The sequence below is a fragment of the Erythranthe guttata genome, chromosome 7, assembly GCF_056151865.1.
Source record: "Erythranthe guttata isolate IM_541 chromosome 7, IM_541, whole genome shotgun sequence".
Classification (NCBI taxonomy): Eukaryota; Viridiplantae; Streptophyta; class Magnoliopsida; order Lamiales; family Phrymaceae; genus Erythranthe; species Erythranthe guttata.
In genome coordinates this window covers 13,907,682-13,928,297 of record NC_142539.1, presented here as the reverse complement: position 1 = coordinate 13,928,297, position 20,616 = coordinate 13,907,682, and the positions used below count along the sequence as shown (strand labels likewise).

The 20,616-nt window shown below is 35.3% G+C and overlaps 2 protein-coding genes and 1 pseudogene across 3 annotated transcripts; all 3 read right to left on the bottom strand.

Annotated features, from left to right (window-relative positions):
* Positions 1-959: 959 nt before the first annotated feature.
* Positions 960-2,985, bottom strand: LOC148769764 (BRASSINOSTEROID INSENSITIVE 1-associated receptor kinase 1-like; annotated as a pseudogene). The gene is made up of 4 exons (XR_016032301.1): positions 2,715-2,985; positions 1,938-2,270; positions 1,408-1,802; positions 960-1,287 (listed from the first exon to the last, which is right to left on the bottom strand). The product of XR_016032301.1 is annotated as a BRASSINOSTEROID INSENSITIVE 1-associated receptor kinase 1-like (transcript).
* Positions 2,986-6,889: 3,904 nt separating this feature from the next.
* LOC105953991 (uncharacterized) lies at positions 6,890-10,499 on the bottom strand. The gene is made up of 2 exons (XM_012977663.2): positions 7,816-10,499; positions 6,890-7,362 (listed from the first exon to the last, which is right to left on the bottom strand). The coding sequence occupies exons 1-2, from the start codon at positions 10,466-10,468 to the stop codon at positions 7,022-7,024; spliced, it is 2,994 nt and encodes a 997-aa protein (XP_012833117.2). The 5' UTR covers positions 10,469-10,499; the 3' UTR covers positions 6,890-7,021.
* Positions 10,500-16,403: 5,904 nt separating this feature from the next.
* Positions 16,404-19,977, bottom strand: LOC105953856 (uncharacterized). Its single transcript, XM_012977535.2, has 2 exons — positions 17,294-19,977; positions 16,404-16,878 (listed from the first exon to the last, which is right to left on the bottom strand). The coding sequence occupies exons 1-2, from the start codon at positions 19,959-19,961 to the stop codon at positions 16,538-16,540; spliced, it is 3,009 nt and encodes a 1,002-aa protein (XP_012832989.2). The 5' UTR covers positions 19,962-19,977; the 3' UTR covers positions 16,404-16,537.
* Between the last annotated feature and the right edge of the window lie 639 nt (positions 19,978-20,616).

Here is a 20,616-nt window from a genome sequence, read left to right as displayed (position 1 = left end):
TTCGTGGGTGCGAAAGTTTGAGAACGGAAGTCGTTATAGTATTAGAGTATATAGGAACGAAAACTGTAATTATCTCAAATAAATTATAAGGGCATTTCAGTTCCTCAAAACAATCATAATAGTTAATTTCGGTCAAAAGGGTAAAATAGATTCACTTAATTTTTTGAGATGTCATCAATTTACATCCAAAAATGGTGGAAAGAATTTGAGCATCCACAGCTGCTGGTCTGAAAGACAGGATTGCAAGTGGTGTGATAATATTTGAACCAACAAATCGCAATTAGAAAAAAAAAAAGATTTTCATTTACAACAAAGGAAAAGATTTTGCAATATATATATACTAATAGATTCCAACCAGGGGTGGAACAAGGATTTTTCGGTTGGGGGGGGGGGGGGGGGGGGGGGGCGAGAATCTAAGAGGGTAACTAATATTTATCGGGGGTTCGAGGGCAGCGAATATTTTTAGCGACATTAATGAAAAAAAAACACAAATAAGTAAATATTTAAGATATTAATAAAATAAATTGTAATACAAATATGTGCGGAATATGATCATTAGAATCCCTTAGAATAAGAGATTTGTAATGTACATGGATTAGTTGAATGAGTAAAACACATGTTTAAGAAAAATAAAATCCTGATAATTGATAGAAATTTCATAGATTGAAAACTCAAAACATCCAGAAGAATGTAATTTGACAAATTTGTGAGCGTAATTAGTAAATATTAGGAATTGAGATTGTGAAAAATTACTGTACAAAATTAATTTAATAGAAAAAAAAATATCAAAGGTATAAATAATGATTTATTTGTTAAAGGGAATAATACATAAAATTTTGTAAATATATAAAAATAAAAATACACTTATATATATATATATATATATATATATATATATATATATATATATATATATATATATAAAAGAAGAATGAAAATTCTTGGGGGGTCATTGGCCCCTCTGCCCCTATGATGTTCCGCCAGTGATTCCAACAGTCTACCACAGTCCGAAGCAATCATCTTGTTGCTGGATCGTTCATCTGATTACTCGTCGTATCTCTTCATTACAGAACTTTTTCCACCTTTGAGCTAATAATAAGCCATCTCCATGTGGTAGCATTACCTCACAATTTCCAACATATTGGGTCGTCGCTCCGGGTTGTCTTGCGTGCAGCGCATTGCTATTTGAATCAATTGCTTCACTTCTTCTCCAATGTAATAACTATTACCTCCAATATTAGAATGAACCATCCTCTCCCATTCTTTATCGTCCAAATTTTCCTTTACCTGGTATATATATATTTATTGGAGAAGCTCCGAGTTAGTTATTAAGGCGATGGAATTTACAGCATACTTTACAAGGCAATTATTAATTAATTATATATATAAATGTACATAGGCTCTCACCCAATCAAGTAACATCACATCTTCGTCATTAGCAAGCCTAGCACGATCATAAGCTCTCTTCCCTGTTACGAGCTCAAGAAGAAAAATACCATAACCAAAAACATCGCTTTTCTCTGAACAAATACGCCTAGAGAGGTATTCGGGAGCTATATGACCAATTGTTCCGTGTACAGCTTCTTCCACATGTGTTACACCGTGGTCCATGTGTACCGCAAACTCAAAGTTACCAATAATTGCTTCAAAGTCCTCGTTCAAATATATATTTGCAGCTTTGACATCACGATAAATGATTTTTCGTTCACAGCCATTGTGCAAATAGGCTAGACCCCTTGCAGCCCCGAATGCTATCTGTTTTCTTATTTGCCAATCAAGTGGAGGTTGTGACTCCGGTCGATCTGCAATAACACCAATTAATTTCAAACAAAAGATTAACTAATGGACATCTTTTTTTTTATCACTTCATTTGTGTTTTTGTTTTTTTTTTTTTTGTTTTTTTTTTGATCTCAAACACTAAAGGCTCAAGAGATTACCTCTTAAGCATGATGCAACAGTTCCGTTGGCCATGTATGGATAAACGAGCAGCTTCTCTTTTTGCGTAACGCAGCCACCAATCACTCGAAGTAAATTTGGATGCGCAACAGCAGTTCTCATCGTTTCAACTTCCGCTTGGAAATATTGCTGCTGTGCAGCTGGTGCAGGTGAGATGTCTTTCTTCACGTGTTTATATCTTTTAACTTCCACTACAAAGCCATTCTCTAACCGGCCTTTGTACGACTTTCCAAATCCATCTATAGAAAGGGTATTCCTATCTGCAAAGTTATCTGTTGCAATCTTCAATTCGTTTACAGAAAATGTTCTAACTCCTGCATGCAAGCGCCCATCATCGCATCACCATTTATAATAGAAAACAAGTAATGTAGGGCGAGTTATTAATTAACCCACCCAAAATTGAAAATTTAATGCAAAAAAACCTCTAATTTTTTTTTTCTCTTTTCCTATTTTCTGATTTTGTCAAAAAAGAAGTCCTCAAAACAATTTCGAAAACTGTAACAAATTCCTGAGCTCGCCACTATATATCATGGTTTGCCGGAACGGAACAGTGCATTGTCGCGGACACTGCTGTTCCAGTTCGGTTGCAACGTCGCGGCTGGAACGGACATATTTTAATTAAATTGCCTAAAAAATACAATATATTTCAAATATGTTTTTAATAACAACATTACAATTCAATAATATGCAAAATATTATTAGAATTTCAAAAATAAATATTTCAAAGAACATTATGAAAATACAAGCAATATTAATACCACATAGAATACCGAGCTGGAATTGTGTAAGCTGTAATTGAAGAGTGAGGCCAAACGTCCGTGATTTATGGGAATCTCCATTCCCTAACGTGGCCACCACCATCTTATTATTTCATTTTTTCTTTTATATTTTTTTTTTCCTTATTTCTTTTAGTAATTCTTTTTTTTTTCAAAGTCTTTTTTCCTGTTTCGGCACCGTTACGGCCATGTCGCGGCCGTTCCGTGGTTCCGTGTCGCCCATCCTACCGTTTTCTCAGCGTTCCGGCGAACCATGCTATATATATATATATATATATATATATATATATATATATATATATATATATATATATATATATATATAGAGAGAGAGAGAGAGAGAGAGAGAGAGAGAGAGAGAGAGACTACCATGTAATTTAAATCCACATTTAGAAGACTGTTGGCACGAGATTTCTATTTGTGAAGATTGAAGAAATCCGCCATACGTGGAAATTAAAGATTGGCAAAGATTTGTTTTCCATGTTTATTTTGGAATTAATTAGAGTCCTATTTTTGTAATATTGTTATTAGGACTTAGATTTATTTCCATGTATTATATTCTAGTTAGGTATCTTTTGTACTTATCTAGAATAGAAGTAGAAATCGACTAGGATTCTATTACCTAGTTAATCGATTTCTTAGGGCCCAAGTTAGGTTTAGGGTGGTTGATTTCGTGCCTATATAAGGCCCTCAACCTCATATGAGTCCGATGGAGCTTTAATAAGAAAAATCCCAGCATAAAGGCTTTGAAGGGTGCAGCCCGTGCTGCAGCCCTGTCTGCACGGCAGGTGTGGCAACAGAACAGGTTTCTTCTACCAGGCCATAAAGAAGATCGGCGTTTCGGGAGAAGTGCTTAAAAGATCTCGGGAGAGGTCGATCCGCCGTTTGAAGGAAGTTCAACATTGGAGGAAGTCCAAGAGTGCGGAGGAGGAATTGCTTTGATTATCAACAAGTTCGAGTCGTGTGCAAGAACGGCGTATCACATAAAGAGGGAGTCTTTAGTGTTTTATTAAGTCCTATTAATGTACACATAAATCTGAACTAGTTTTGCAAGTCCTCGTGGATGTAGGGTACGTTTGTATCCGAACCACATTAAATTGTTGTGTTCTTTATTCTGCTTTTTGTAGATTTATTACTGTGACAACACAACAATTCTGTTACGTCACCTAATGTCGTAACATGTAGTCTGTCTCAACAGATGAGTGGACTTTGATAGGCATTCAAATTCAACAAAGACTAACCAGGAATAGTAATGAAATTAAATGATATTCTTTCTTTGTTTCCTTTGCTCTGTACCAACTAGCTGGAAATAGCTTTCGAGTGACGGTTTCACCAGATTTGCTGCCACCTGCAAGCGACATAACTGTCAATTGTTATTCACCCTAAAACACAATCACACACACACACACATTAAATTGTAGTTGAAATTAACAAAAGGGGGGGAAACCCACTATGAAAAGAAATGTGGATTGCAATTTGAACCGATCGAATTTAATTAATTAATGAAAGCAGTAGATAAATTACGAACGTTGAGAGGCAGATGGCGGGTTATTAAGTGGCGGTGGAGATACAGATGATGAAGTTGTTGCCCATCTGTTGTTACTGGAAATACTACTGAAAAAATAATCTCAAATATTTAGTCAAAGAAAAGATCCCATCTGCTTTATTTTTTTTTTTTTGGTGTTGTCCTGAAATTTTCGTGGAAGGAGAAAAAGGGGAACTGCATTCTTCCAACGTCAAAATAAAAGTCAAGCAGAGTGGACTCTGTGTTATGTCTCAAAGTGTATGCAGTGTCACAATATATCTTTCAGTAAATTACGGTCACCCATAAGGTAAAATGAAAAAAAATTCTCATGTTTGAATAACTACAGTCACTCCCTTCCATTATGAATTTAGAAGATTATGTTGAATTTGACACTATAATGGTGGACGTGTAACAGGATTCATAGTTGAAGGGTGGTCGTAATTACACAAGCATGAAAGGGTTTTTTCGTAATTTGACCTTACCTCAGGGGTGGGGGTGGTCGTAAGTTCCGCTGTATCCTTTTAGGGTAAATAGCACTTAACCCCCTGTAGTTACAATATTTTGCAAATAACCCCATTTGTGCTTGTAATATCAGCACATAACCCCTCGTGATTGATGGGGTAACTTCTGTTAGTTTTTCCATCAAACCTAACCGTCTATGTCAAACGTTAAAGTTTTTTTTTTTATGGCAAATTACCAAAACCCCCCTGAGGTAAGTCTGAATAACGGAAATTCCCCCCACGTTCTCGTAGTTACGAAAACCCCCCTGGGTATGCATACATCTTACAAATCGCTCTAACGGTGTTAAACTCGATAGAATCTTTTTGATTCTCCCGAATATTCCTCCGATAATACCAATTTTGCCCTTGTACACGAAATTACCCTTAGGGGGTAATTGTAAGCATTTTATATAATGAGGGGTCATAAATATGTACTCTTCATGAAATATAGAAGTGTCTGCAATATACTTATTTTTCTTAAATTAAACCCAAATATAATCAATCATTATGAATGTACAATGTATTTTTATTGGATTAAAAAAATCAATGGATGAGACTTCAAGTAACTGAAAACTGGTTTCTTCCCAACAGGCACAAACTTCACCACCCAACCAATTGGCCACGTCACCGCCGCAATAGCAACACAAAGCTCAGCCTCACGGTGTCGGCAAACTTCTTCAGAAGCTCCACCATCACCGCCTGCAGCACAACGGTCACCACAATAATCCCAACAAACAACCTATTCCTAAACACACCCTTGAACACATTCTTCTTCTCGAGACTCCTCGAATTGAACTCGTTGAACACCTGGCACATCACGAAAGTATTGAATATAATCGTGTTCTTCGTTTTCTCGTCCACCCCCAACATTGACCTCCCCTTGAACTGCAGAACCAAAAGAACGCTTATCTGATACAGAGCCTGAGTCAGAATATTCCTCCACATAATATTCGTATATAAGCGGCATTAGCTCTTTGGTCGGCCTTTCGGTAGCTAAAGCCAACGCAGCTACATTCACAGTCAGTTGAAACTGAATGAACTTTTGGATGTTATTATACACACATCTCCCCCAAAGCAGAACTGTAGCCACGGACGAAAAATCGTCGTCCAAAATCACGATCTCGGAGCTCTCCTTCGCCACCTCAAGGCCTTGGATTCCCATCGAGAGTCCCACATCGGCTTCTTTTAAAGCAGGGGCGTCGTTCGTTCCGTCGCCTGTGACCGCCACCACATTTTCAGCTTTTTTCTTTTATTTTCACATATTTAACAGAAGGATATAATAGACATTTCACGTTTTCGGTTAAAAAAATTCGTTCAACCGTTAGTCAAGGGGGGTTTTCGTAATTACGAGAACGTGGAGGGGATTTTTGTTATTTAGGCTTACCTCAGAGGGGTTTTGGTAATTTGCCCTTTTTTTTAAGATGACCCCATTGTGCTTTCATTTTTCTTTTCATTTCTACAGATGGCCTACTTATTACTTTTTTAATGTTGTTCGAATTCAAATTTTCAATTAGAATTCAGAATTGTGAACCAGCGGGTCATGTTTGCAACTAATTGTTTGCATTTCTGTTTTCCCTTGGATCCTCCTACCAGTTTCATTCCCACCTTCGCCTCTAAAAGTATACATTTATAATTTTCTCGGCTACAGCCAAAAGTAATTTTTCTTCTCTTCTGTAGATTGTTGAGCGATAGAAGTTCATAGGATGTATAATACTTCTTTCACCTAATTCCATTCCTTTTGAAACCTGTAACATAACCCAGCCAACAGTTTCACTAGTTGAAAACTGGTCTTTTACTACAATTTTTTTACTACGGTAAAAAGCCGTAACAAAAAGTACATTTTACTACGGGACAATCTTGGAGCCGCAGTAAATACTAGGATTTACCGTAGCAAAAAGTACTTGCTACAGTCATTTACCGTAGCAAAGTTTTTGTCATACCCGTATATGCTACAGGGAAAATTCGTAGCAAATGCCTTTTTACTACGAATTTGATACATTTTGTTACGGTTAATGGTCGTAGTAAAAAATCATTTTGCTACTAATGATACAGTGTGCTTTAAGACTCTCGTGTAGTTTGCGAACTATTAAAACTTTCTTATTTCCTCTTATTTCTCCCATTTGTGAGGATCATACACGTATAGTATTAAACATTTTATTTAGATAAGCTTACTCTTAGACACTTCTTTTAAACAAAAAATTACATGACATAGCAAAAAGAAAGAGAAGGGAACACAAGATCACTCAGCAAATTTTGTTCTTCAACTAGCTTGATAATTCTTTTTGAATCTTACGCAATTCACTAACGACATCCGTCATAGAAATCCTGTCTCTCGGCATTTCCTTTGAACACGACACTCCAATATTTAGAATACAAGACATGCAATCCTCAAACTTATTGTTATTCGGGTGAGGGCCTATTCGAACGAGGGGGTCCAGTATTTCCATTACATGATCCGGCAACGCAGCATCAACAAAATTGTGAAGATTGGCATGATCCATGAACGAATCGTCTGTTGGCCTTTTATTTGTGAACATCTCCAATAGGAGGATGCCGTAGCTATACACATCCCCCTCTGCCGAGATCGCGTTACTCATCCCGTACTCTGCACATACGTTTCAAGATATTAACGGCAAACGACATATAATTTGGTTAATATAAAGGGCAAATTGCACTTCGCCCCCTGTAAATTTCTAATTTTCGCACTTTTCCCTCTAAAAATGTTTTAAAGTGCATGTCTCCTTTGAAAATGTTATTCTTGTTGCACATTGCCCCAATAGCGATGGACTATTCATCAGAATTGAGTATTTTTGTTGCACGTTGCCTCTTTAAATGTTATTTTGTTACAAATAGCCTATTTAAAATGTTATTTTTGTAGCACAATGCCCTAAAAAATTGGCTTATGGGCAAAGTGCAATCAAAATAATATTTCGAATATGGAATATCCCCTTTTTGAATTTTTAGGGGGGAAGTGCGAAAATCGGAAAGTTATAGGGGGTGAAGTGCATTTTCTCCTTATATAAAACTATGAAGACGAGATGATTAAAATCAAATATACCTGGAGGAACATAGCCGATTGTACCCTTGATACCAATTGTGCTGCTATTTTCACGCGGTGGAAGTACACTCGAAACAATCTTGGACAATCCGAAATCACCAACACAAGCAGTCATATCTTCATCTAAAAGAATATTACTCGGCTTCAAATCTCCGTGAACAATTATCGAACCAATGCCGGAATGGAGATACTCCAGTGCATGAGCAACATCGATGGCGATACCGATCCTCTCGATCAAATCAAGATTTCTAAGTTGTGCATTGGATTCCACTTCTTGTTCACCGTTGTAGTACAACCATTTATCCAAACTCCCGTTAGCCTTAAACTCATACACCAACGCTTTGAAATCGTTTCCTTGGAAGTCTATGCTCTCACAAACACTCAATATTTTCACGAGATTCCTGTGACGTATGCCTCTTAGAGAATTGCATTCCGCCAAGAAGCTCTTAGAGGCCCCTTTCACAACAAGATTAAGCACTTTCACAGCTATAACCGTCACCCCATCGTCAAGTACTCCTTTGTAAACATTTCCGAAACTTCCGACACCTACTAGGCTCGTCTCGGCAAATCCGCCCGTCGCTTTAAGTAGATCGGAATAGGAAAGCCTCAAGAATTGCGTACCCATAAATGATGGTAGAGAAGGCAAAACTTTTTTGTGTGTTCCTCTCTTGTATAGAAAAATGATGATGCATAGCAATGCCGCAACTCCGACTATTGGGATCGCGATTTTGAGTGCGGTTGATAAGTTTTTCTTCGAGGAAGATGTAGTGCAACGAGGAAGTTCTAACTCAAGAATTCCTCCACATAATTCTTCGTTACCTTGCAAGGAAGTTATGGTCTTATTTCTTAACACTCCGGTTGTTGGCACTTGTCCTTGCAACATATTGAACGATAGATTCAATTGCTCGAGTCGTAACAAGCCAAGAAAACTTGGGATTGTCCCGGATAAATTATTTCGTGAAAGATCCAAATATCTTAAGCCCACTAGAGGACTTATACCCTGCGGTATTTGTCCTTCGAAAAAATTACCCTCCAGGTAAAGTCGTTCCAAACTAATGCACGTTCCTAAAGAGTTCGGAATAAGTCCAGACAATCTATTGTTGGAGAAATCTAACATAACGAGGCTCGACAAAGATCCAACTTGATATGGAATCGAACCCGTCAATGCATTGTAAGATAGATCCAATGAAATAGAAATGGTGGAAATAAGAATCTCTTGAGGTATGGGGCCACTTAAACTGTTTCTCAAAAGATCTAACTCTAGCATATTTGTGCAGTTACCGAGGCTCTTCGGAATAGCTCCGGAAAAATTGTTTTCATACAAGCTTAATTTAGTAATCGAACTCAAGTTTCCGAATAAAGACGGTATGTCACCTGTAAACCTATTTTGTGCCAAGTTGAGAATATTCAGATTAAAAAGTTTCCCGATCTCTGAAGGTAAAGGACCCTCAAGATAATGGTTAACAAGATACAAGTAAGTGAGACCAACGAGGTTTCCGATACCGGATGGAATTTTTCCTCGTAGTTGGGTATCACTAATCCTTATAGCGGCAAGTTTAACGGAAAGATTTCCGATGCTTTCTGGAATTTGACCACTAATGAATGGGCTGGAAAGATCAAAAACACGTAGGTTTGTGCAATTTGTGAGCGATGAAACGAAACTAAAATCATCTTCAACTAAGGTTTTTGCGGCGTATAAGGAACTAAACCGGGAAAGACCTCCGAACATTGGCATTGGCCCGGTAAAATCGTTGAACGATAACACCAATGATTCAAGTGAAGAAGCATTCGATATTGAAATCGGAACCCTCCCACTAAATCGATTCCTCCCCAAACTAAGGAAACTCAAATTAGGGAGAGTGAGGCCTATAGTAGAGGGTATGGATCCATGAAGACCATTAGAATCAACTACAAATTGGTCAATAGTAGATATATTGAACAAACTTGAAGGAATGGTGCCTGTGAGATTGTTGTCGCCCAAATTAAGATTTCTTAGCCTCGTAAGTTGGGAAATGGACTCCGGAATTTCTCCTTCCAAACCGCAAGCCCTTAAATAAAGGGTTCTTAAAGTTGTTAGGTTTCCAATAAATTGAGGGATTAGCCCCGAAAGTTTGTTCTTAGCCAAGCCTAGAGCTCTTAGTTTCTCTAAAAAACGAAGCTCCGAAGGTATGGGACCGGAGAGATTGTTGTCGATCAAGTTAAGATAAACTAGATTCTTCCATAAGGTGATATTTTCGGGCATTATTCTTCCAGTGAAAGAATTGTTGCTAAACTCTATATACTCAAGTCGTCTTAAAAGGCCGATTTCCTGGGGAATTCGGCCGTTGAAACTATTGTTTTGGAGATTGATTTCTCTAAGGAATGAGAGATTACCTATATGAGGTGAGAGTGATCCAATCAAGCCTTGAGAGTCCAACTTAATGGCAACAACTCGATTCGGGTGCCTGCGACCGCATGTGACTCCGTTCCACGTGCAAAAGTTTGTCGTTCGATTCCACGAGTTTAGTGCTCCGTTTGGATCGGCATTTATGGCTTCTTTCAAAGCCAACAATGAAAGTAAATCTGTTTGGTTACTTCCGAGACATGTTGTTGAACCATATAAGACAATAGAAGAGAAAAAGAAAAAAGAAAAGATAGTGATTGATTTTGCCATTGTTTTTGGAATGGTGATGCTTTTTTACTTGGTTTTTGTCATGTATATATATTAATTGCAGGAAAAAATACAGTTTTTATCCCTTAAGTTTGTATCGATTTCATATTTGGTCCCTCATATTCACAAAATACACATTCAGTCCCTCATGTTTAAGAAATGCAACATTTTTAGTCATTTTCGTCAAATTTCCGTTAAGATTAACAAATTCAAATGTGTTAAATTATTAAAACATAAGGAATCGAATGTGTTTTTTGTGAACATGGAGGACCAAATATGAAATCAGTGCAAACTTGGGATGAAAACTATAATTTTCCCATTAATTGCATAGTAGTGAATGGCATGCACAGTGTATATGAATTTCCATGTCAACGCATTAATAACTGTTTTGGTATTTCGCCCAAGTTTTCCAAGTCAGACGACACACCTTAATCAATAATTGGACCTTGACTTAAATTATTAAAGAGCGAATATTGAAGAAAATAATTCATCATATCTTAATCAATAATTGGACGTTAGCTTAAATTATTAGAGATGAAGAAAATAATTCGTCAATAATAAGCGAAGAAAGTGGAATCAATAATTTAACAATTAAAACAAAAACATAAAACTACACATCCTTTTTACCAAAATTAATTATGTATATCTCATGGCAAAATGCACCCTACACCTCTCTCTTGTGATATTTTAACAAAAGGATTAATATATTGCGATATTTTATCATTTAAATATATTATTTCCTGGCTGTGTTTTTTTTTTTTACTTTATATTTTTAAATTATCATTTCATTATGTTATAAGTGAAAAACACAGGAAGAAATAATGATTTATTTTTGTTAGTTTTTCGTGTCAAAATCGAATTTATAGATGAACTTAAATGATTTTGTTTTTTACAATGCTATTTTTTTTAAATAATTCAAAAGGTTGTAATAATATGCTCCAAAGAACATGTACATTATTAACATTAGTATTAATGTAATATACTTAAACTGATTTATTCTAATTTTTTTAAATATGAATAATCAATTAATTGTGTAGTTACATTCTAAACTCACATTTAATGATATCTTAATATTGTTTGTACAAATAAGCTTTTGATTGTCCTAAATTAATGTCACTTCACTTTTTTTTTTGGGTAAATAGCACTTAACCCCTCGTGGCTTGTACATTTTGCACATGACCCCCTTATGGTATGAATTAAAGCACATATCCCCTTGTGGTTTTGACATTTTGCACATGACCCCCTTACGGTATGAAATTAGGCATATAACCCCACTGTGGTTTTGAAATTTTGCACATGACCCCCTTATGGTATGAAATTAGCACATAACCCCCTTGAATAGAAAACTGGAAAAGACTAAATCACCCCTATTAAGTCAAAAGTTCTTGTTTTAATTTAAAAAAATTAATCTATATAATGAAAAGGTTAATGTAGTGTTTTGTAAAATGAGAAATATAATATATTATTGTGTTTTTTTCTATTTTACCGCACATATATTTTTTTTAAATTTAATTTTCATTTCAACTTGAGAAATGTTTTTTTTAGATTTTTCCAAAAGAATAAAAAAAATAAAAACTTTATTTCTTAAAAAAATTAAAGTTCGATAACAGCTATAATATAATATATTATATAGAAAATAGTAATATAATAATCATAATTAATGATAACGTTAAAGAATTTTAAATTGATTTTTAAAATTGAATAAATTGTCAATCGTACAATAAGTAGTATTATATACATTTTGTGCTGTAAAATTAAAAAAAAACCCACAATAATATATTATATTTCTCATTTTACAAAAAATACATTAAGCTTTTCATTTTATTGAATAATTATTTTTAAATTAAAACAAGAATTTTTGACTTGATAGGAGCAATTTAGTGTTTTCCAGATTTCTATTCAAGGGGGTTATGTGTTAATTTCATACCATGAGGGGGTCATGTGCAAAATTTTAAAACCACAAGGGATTTATGTGCCTAATTTTATACCATAAGGGGGTCATGTGCAAAATGTCAAAACCACAAGGGGATTATGTGCCTAAATTCATTCCATAAGGGGGTCATATGCAAAATGTCCAAACCACAAGAGGGTTAAGTGCTATTTACCCTTTTTTTTTTAATATTGAACATTTTAAATATTAAAGCATCATGATATATTTATATTTTCCTTAAAATCTCACAAGAAACAGGGATAGGGTGCATTTTGCCATAATTTATACAATTTGAGGATACATTTTGTTAATTTCAAAATTGAAGGGTGCAAAACGCCAATCCATACCCTTTTTGGGGTGCAAAATGCAATTAACCCAAAATTTTGAGACCCCTAGAACTTATCGAATTGTTTAGTGCTTCATGCCGTGGAGAAGGAAGGTCAAAGGAGTTAAGTTGTATATATATATATATATATATATATATATATATATATATATATATATATATATATATATATATATATATATATAGTGCAGGGAAATTAGATGATACACCTGGTTATTTACACTGGATGTATTTATTTGAACCGTAGATTTACACATAATCACACATATACCCGTATGTATGTATGTTTAGTGGGTAGTTGTTTAATCAAATACACAATTCAAATATACCCAGTATAAATAATCAAGTGTAGCATCTAACTTCTCGAAGTGCATATGAAAAACTACTTTAGCATTAATGATGTATGACTTTGTAAGAAGTGTATAATTGAGCTGAATTGAATTAATCAGTATGCACAATAAATCCATTTTGGGTCGCCGGTGGGCAAAAGTTGTAATTATGGCTAGTGTGTTTTTTTTTTTTTTTTTTTTTTTTTGAAAATGTAATTATGGCTAGTGTGTAATTGTGTATATATGAGAAACAGTATTAGCATTAATGATGGATGATGGATGATGGATGACTAGTAAGAAATATATAATTGAGTTGCAATGAATAATAGAGTAAACTGCAAAAACTACCCCTGTATAATCTTGAAATAGCAAAAACCCCCCTGTGATAAATAAACTAGCAAAAACCTCCCCTGTGAAATTATTTAAATAGCAAAAACCCCCCTATGGAACTATTTGAGGGTTGACTTGATATGAAAAGACCCAAATACCCCTGAAGTCTTGCAATTAATAAATTCTTATATTTTATAAATATTTTAATTATTTTATTTAAAAAATAATCAATTTAGTTGTTTACTATTTGTTTAATTTCTAAACAAATAAATTAAAAAGAATAAATATACATATAATATGTATATATATAAATACATTTTGAGGGATAATTTTGTCATTTCAAGTCTAAAAAATCAGCTAGGGGGGATTCTGCCTTTGACTAAATTTCACAGGGGGGTTTTTGCTAGTTTATTTATCACAGGGGGGTTTTTGCTATTTCGAGATAACACAGGGGTAGTATTTGCAGTTTACTCTGAATAATATGCACCTTAAATTAATTTTAGGATAACTTCCACTTTTTCCCCTTGTACTTTGGCTCGGTACCATTTTACCCACTTCTATTCTTGATTGCATCAATTTGCAGCTCTGCACTTGAAAAATTGTCTCAATGTGGCCCTCGATATTAGTTGTCAGACATTTGACATTAACACCGTTTGATCTAACTTTTGAAATTATAAAAACGCCACATCTCCCAGTTTAAACAATTATTCAAAACAGAAAACAAAAAAAAAATAATAATAAAAATTCAAGACAACAATTTATTTTTAATTTTTTTAATAATTATTTAAACTGGGAGGGGTGGTTTTTTGTAATTTTCATACTTAAATCAAAAGGTGTTAAGGTCAAAGGTCTGAATACTAACGGCGAGGGTCGCATTGAAACAATTTTTTGAGTACAAAGAGCAAATCGAGGCAATTGAGAGTAGAAGGGAGTAAAGTGATATCGACGAAAATACAATGGGGAAAGTGAAATTTACCGTTAATTTTATATCAATTGATCATATCTACCACCCACTAAAGAAAATGAATATATAATAATGAGAACGAATTGTACTCTACCGACCATATGTAATATACTATGTAGTATAGATTTTGTAGGAACTATTTACAGTTAAACCTCTATAAATTAATACAGTCGGGACTAGGAAAGTTCAATTAATTTAGCGAATTATTAACTTATCGAGTTAATAATTTAACATGTTTCCACCGAGTCGGGACCAAAAAAAACTATTATTTAATCGAGGTTATTAATTTATAAAGTATTAATTTAACGAGGTTCTAATATATGAAGGAAAGTTATTTTGCAAGTATTATTCCTTGCAATGTATCTAAAACGTTCATGGAATATTCTAGTGCACTGCATACACTAACACCCTTACTCTCTTTTATCTTACAAAACAAAAATTATGCATACATGATGTCAAAAATGCATTGCACAACTGTTTTCAATTCGTTTCAATGGATATGTCTAAAAAATGAAAAAAAAAAAAAAAAAAAAAAATTGACCCGAAGTTATTAAGTTTCAACTTTTGGAACTTCATTTAGCAATTGTATAGTATCTCTTAAAGAGATCTGATCCTCTTATAAATTATGTTTTTAAATAATATAGCTTGACATTATGTTTTTTTTATGTATATACACGTATATTTAGTACATACATATAGTTTAAATACATTCGTTGCACTCAAGGGCAGACCTAGGGGGGTTTCTTGGGGCCTGAAATATCGGGGTAATTTAAGAGAAGATCTTTTTTGTTTTTATGGACTAAAGTGTACAAAATTAAAAGTATGAGGAGCGAAAGTGCATTAACTAATACATAAATAACAACAACGAAAAAACAAAAAAAAAATTGCTTAAGAAAAATTTTCTGGGGGGGTGGCACCCCAGCCATATGAATGGGTATGCGCCCCTGGTTGCACTGGCGTCCAGACGTACACAAAATGTACACACATGCATGTTGATGTGCTTTTTTATGTTTATATATAGCGATGCTCGGAAAATATCGAATTGATGAATTATACAACTGCCACTTAAAGAGAAGAATTTAAAGAAAGTTCATTGGAATCCCTTTTTTGAAGCTTGTGTACGCATATTTCCTTATAGCAACAACAAAAGGATTTTTTGAGACAAATCGTATATTCAGTTCGGCAAACGGTATGAAATGTTAGTGTACCGAAATTTCGATTCAGTTTTATCGATTTAACATCCCTAAATTTACCTCTGTAGGGGTTTTTTCTTAAGATAATACATAGTTGAGGGGTGGCTGTAATTACCCAAACAGGAGGGCGGTTTCGTAATTTGACCATAACTTAGGGGTGTCTGTAATTTGCCCTTTTTGGGGAAATTTCATTTTTTAGAAATTGCAAAATGGCCCATAAAGTGCCCGGCGGGTGTCTTCGATTTTCCGACACAAAACTTTTTCGAAACACGGAAACGTTAACAAGTTGAAGTTTTCGTGCTACATTGGCAGACAGTCATGGGTTCTTCCATATGTTTTGGGTTCTCTTCTCCCCTCCATTTCCTCTTCCTGCGACTCTCCTCTCTTCTCTTTCTATTCCCGCTTTGTCAGTTTTTCCCAAATACTTCAAATTTGGGAAAAATACAGTTTCCATTCGGTCCTTCAAGTTTGCAAAATTCCACATTCGGTCCCCCATGTTCCAAAAAAATACATTTGGTCCCTCATATTTCAATAATTTAACATTTTTGGTCATTATCGTCATTTTACCGTTAACTTGCAGAGATGACTACACGCTTGATTCCGTTGGTAATAACGGAAAATTGACGGAAATGACTAAAATTGTTGATTTTTTTAAACATGAGGGACCAAATGTGTTTTTTGTAAACATGAGGGACCAAATGTGGAATCGATGCAAACTTGAGGGATGAAAACTGTATTTTTTCCCTTCAAAATTTATCATTAACTCAATTATTTCCTCTGTTTTCTAATTATAAAAAAAAAAAAAAACCATTGGACTAATGAAAATTTGAACATAAACACTTGAAATTTTTCCACTGAACTCCATAAATGAATGAAACATTACAATAACAACAACTCAGAAACATTTTTTATTGAAACAATACATTTAAATAAAAAAAAAGACCAAACAAAAAAAAAGAGACTTCAAATTCTGTTCTTAGCTAGCGACATAATTCTTTTTGAATCTTATGCAATTCATTAACAACATCCGTCATAGGCTTCCGCTCCCTCGGCATTTCCTTCGAACACGACAACCCAATGCTGAAAATAGAACACATGCAATCCTCGAACTTATTGTTATTCTGGCGCGGGCCTATTCGAATGAGAGGATCCACGGTTTCCATCACGCGATCCGGCAATGCAAGTTCAACAAAATTGCGAAGATTGACGCCATCTATAAATGAATCGTCTGTCGGTCTTTTATTCGTAAACATCTCCAAGACAAGGATTCCATAACTATACACGTCGCCTTTTTCCGACAGCGTGTTACTCGTGCCATATTCTGCAAATACGTACAAGATATTAATTAACTGTAGATATAATATGGTGGTTTTATAAACTATAAATCTATAACGCAACAAAAAGGAGGAATTTACAGTTTTCATCCCTCAAGTTTGTAACGACTTCACATTTGCTCCCCCATGTTCACAGAAAACACATTTGGTCCCTCTTGTTTCAGTAATTTGACACTTTTGGTCATTTCCGTCAATTTACCATTAGTACGTCATTTACGGTAGTGATGGGCACATGTTTTATTCCTTTAGTTTTAATGGAAAGTTGATGGAAATGACTAAAAGTGTTGAAATTTTTAAACATGAGGGACCAAATATGTTTTTTATAAACACGGGGGACCAAATGTGAAATCGGTGCAAACTTAAGGAACGAAAACTGTATTTTTCCCCAACGAAAAATTATACCTGGAGGAACATAGCCAATGGTACCCTTTATTCCAATTGTGCTGCTACTTTCGTGTGGTGGATGTACGCTTGAAATAATCTTGGCTAGACCGAAATCACCGACGCAGGCCATCATATCTTCATCTAAAAGAATGTTACTCGGCTTCAAATCACCGTGAACGATCGTTGATTCAGTACCACAATGGAGATATTCGAGTGCCATAGCAATATCAATGGCAATATTAAGCCTCTCGACCAAATCGAGATTTCTAAGTTGTGGGTCGGATTCTTGTTCTTGTTCCCCATTGTAGTACAACCACTTATCTAAACTCCGGTTAGCCTTAAACTCGTAAACGATTGCTTTGAAGTCATTTCCTTGGAAGTCTATGCTCTCACAAACACTCAATATTTTCACGAGATTTCTGTGTCTTATCTCTCTAAGTGCATTGCATTCCGCCATGAAGCTCTTAGATGCCCCTCTCACGACAAGATTTAGCACTTTCACGGCGATCGTTTTCATCCCGTCGTCGAGAATGCCTTTGTAAACGGACCCAAAACTTCCGACGCCTACTAGGCTAGTCTCGGCGAATCCGCCCGTTGCTTTAAGTAGATCGGAATACGAAAGCCTCAAGAAAGGGATGCCAGCTAATAATTCCGGAGAAGGCGGACTTTTGTTAGATATTCTTCTCCGATAAAGAAAAACGACGAGGCACATAATTGCTGCAGCTCCTACTACTAATGGGATCGCGATTTTGAGTGGAGTAGATAAGATTTTCTTCTTCGAGGAAACCGGTGAAGAAGTACAAGGAGAAAGTTCCAACTCAAGAACTCCTCCACACAAGTCTTCGTTTCCTTGTATAGCAATCGCAGTCTTATTTTCAAACACTCCGGTCGTCGGCACTTGTCCTTGCAACATATTGAAAGAGACATTCAAGTGTTGGAGACGTAGAGTACCGAAGAAACTTGGGATTGTCCCGGATAAATTATTTCGCGAAAGATCCAAATCGACTAATCCCGTCAGAGAACTTAGTCCCCGAGGTATTTGTCCTTCGAATAAATTACCCTGCAGGTAAAGTTGTTCCAAGCTAATGCAAGTTCCTAAAGAGTTTGGAATAAGTCCAGACAATCTATTGTTAGAAAAATCTAAGCTTGCTAGGTTTCTCAAAGATCCAACTTCATCCGGAATCGAACCCGTAAACGCATTGTAAGACAAATCCAATGAAATAGAAATCGAGGAAAGATTCATAAGCTCTTGAGGTATGAGGCCACTAAGATTATTACGAGACATATATAATCCTAGTAAGTTAGTGCAGTTACCGATACTCTTAGGTATAGCACCCGAAAAGTTGTTTCCTTGCATGTACAAATTAGTCAACAAGCTCAAGTTTCCGAATATAGATGGGATTTCGCCCGAGAATCTATTTTCGGACAAGAAGAGAATACCCAAAATAGAAAGTTTTCCAATACTCAAAGGTAAAGGACCTTCGAGATTGTTGTCATAAAAATACAAGTAAGTAAGATTAACAAGATTTCCTATACCGTTCGGAATTTTTCCGTATATTCCTGTACTAGCAAGCCCTATATGATCAAGATTGATCGAGAGATTGCCTATGGTTTCCGGCAGCGAACCTCTCAATGGATTTATACTTAAATCGAGACCTAGTAAGTTCGTGCAATTTGTTAATGAAGAAATGATCGAACTAACATCGTCTTCAATGTTGTTATCCGCAGCGTACAAGAGTTGTAGTTGTGAAAGCCCTTCGAAAATTGGCAAGGGGCCACTAAAGTAATTGATCGGAAAAACCAATTCTTGAAGAGAGGAAGCGTTCGAGATGGAAACCGGAAAACGCCCACCAAGTCGATTCGAACCCATGTAAAGAAATTGTAAGTTAGGCAGAGTGAGTCCTATAGTAGAAGGTATAGATCCTCGAAAACCATTAAACGAAACTCCTAAAAATTGTATAGTGGATATATTGAACAAACTTGTCGGAATTGCACCGGTGAGATTGTTTTCGCCTATTTGAATAAAAATTAGTCTACGAAGACGAGAAAAAGATTCCGGGATTTCTCCGATCAAACCGCAAGACCTTAAAGAAAGTCTTTCTAGAGATGTTAGGTTTCCTATAGATTGAGGGATAGGCCCTGAAAGTGTGTTCCTCGTCAAGCTTAAAAGTTCGAGTTTGTACAAAAGGCCGAGCTCGGATGGTATATTTCCGGAGAGATTGTTGTCTATCAAGTAAAGATAAACTAGGTTTCTACATTGGGATATATTTCTAGGTATAATGCCATTGAAAGAATTATTACTAAATAGTATACTCTCGACTCGGCGTAGTTGTCCGATTTCTTGTGGAATTCGGCCACTGAAGCCGTTGTTTTGAAGACTGATGGTTCTAAGAAAGGAAAGATTACCTATATGAGGTGAGAGTGATCCAACCAAGCCTTGAGAATCCAAGTTTATCGCGACAACTCGATTCGGGTGCTTACGACCGCATGTGATTCCGTTCCATCTGCAAAAGTTTGTCGTTCGATTCCACGAGTTTAGAGCTCCGTTTGGATCGACGTCTATAGCTTCTTTCAAAGCGAGCAATGAAAGGAAATCTGTTTGGTTAGTTGAGCATGTTGTTGGTGTTATAAGTATGGATAAAGAAGAAAAGATATATAGAGAAAGAATGATGATGGAATTTGTCATAATATATGTTTTAGTTTCTAGAACTTGTGTTTATTTTTCTTACTTATATATATATTTTATTGGCTTTACCAGAAATTGCCTAATAATTGAAATTGGAAAAAAAAAATACATACTTTTTCGTGACACATGTCATTTTCAAGCATTTACACTCATTGAAACTTGAGCCGGCGTTGTTTATTGGACATATGAATTATTGGTCTTTGGTGGAAATGTATGGCCATATGAATTATTGGTCTTTGGTGTAGCTTTAATTTTGAATACTATTGCCAGCAAATATTTCAATAGGGCAATTATAGAGATATTTTACGGGAAAATTAAATTACAGTTTTCATTGTTTAAGTATGTATTAATTTCACATTTGGTGCTTCATATTCAAAAAAACATATTTGGTCACTCATGTTTGAATAATTTAACGTTTTTTGTCATTTCCGTCAATTTACTGGTAGTCCGTCAATTAAAGCAATGATGGGCACACACATGATTCCGTTAGTACTAACGAAAAATTGACGAAAATGACTGAAAGTGTTCAATTTTGAAAATATCAGGGATCAAATATGTTTTTTTGTGAACACGGGGGGTCGAATATAAAATTGGAGCAAACTTGAAGGATGAAAATTGTAATTTTCCCGACATTTCATTGTTGATTTTTTACTTA

What these genes read in the sequence shown, in the direction of transcription:
- LOC105953991 (XM_012977663.2), bottom strand. Translation starts at nt 10,468, where the DNA reads ATGGCAAAATCAATCACTATCTTTTCTTTTTTCTTTTTCTCTTCTATT. An exon ending in AATCGGCTATGTTCCTCCAG is followed by an intron (nt 7,363 to 7,815) that starts GTATATTTGATT and finishes ACGTATGTGCAG; the next exon opens with AGTACGGGATGAGTAACGCG.
- LOC105953856 (XM_012977535.2), bottom strand. Translation starts at nt 19,961, where the DNA reads ATGACAAATTCCATCATCATTCTTTCTCTATATATCTTTTCTTCTTTA. An exon ending in CATTGGCTATGTTCCTCCAG is followed by an intron (nt 16,879 to 17,293) that starts GTATAATTTTTC and finishes ACGTATTTGCAG; the next exon opens with AATATGGCACGAGTAACACG.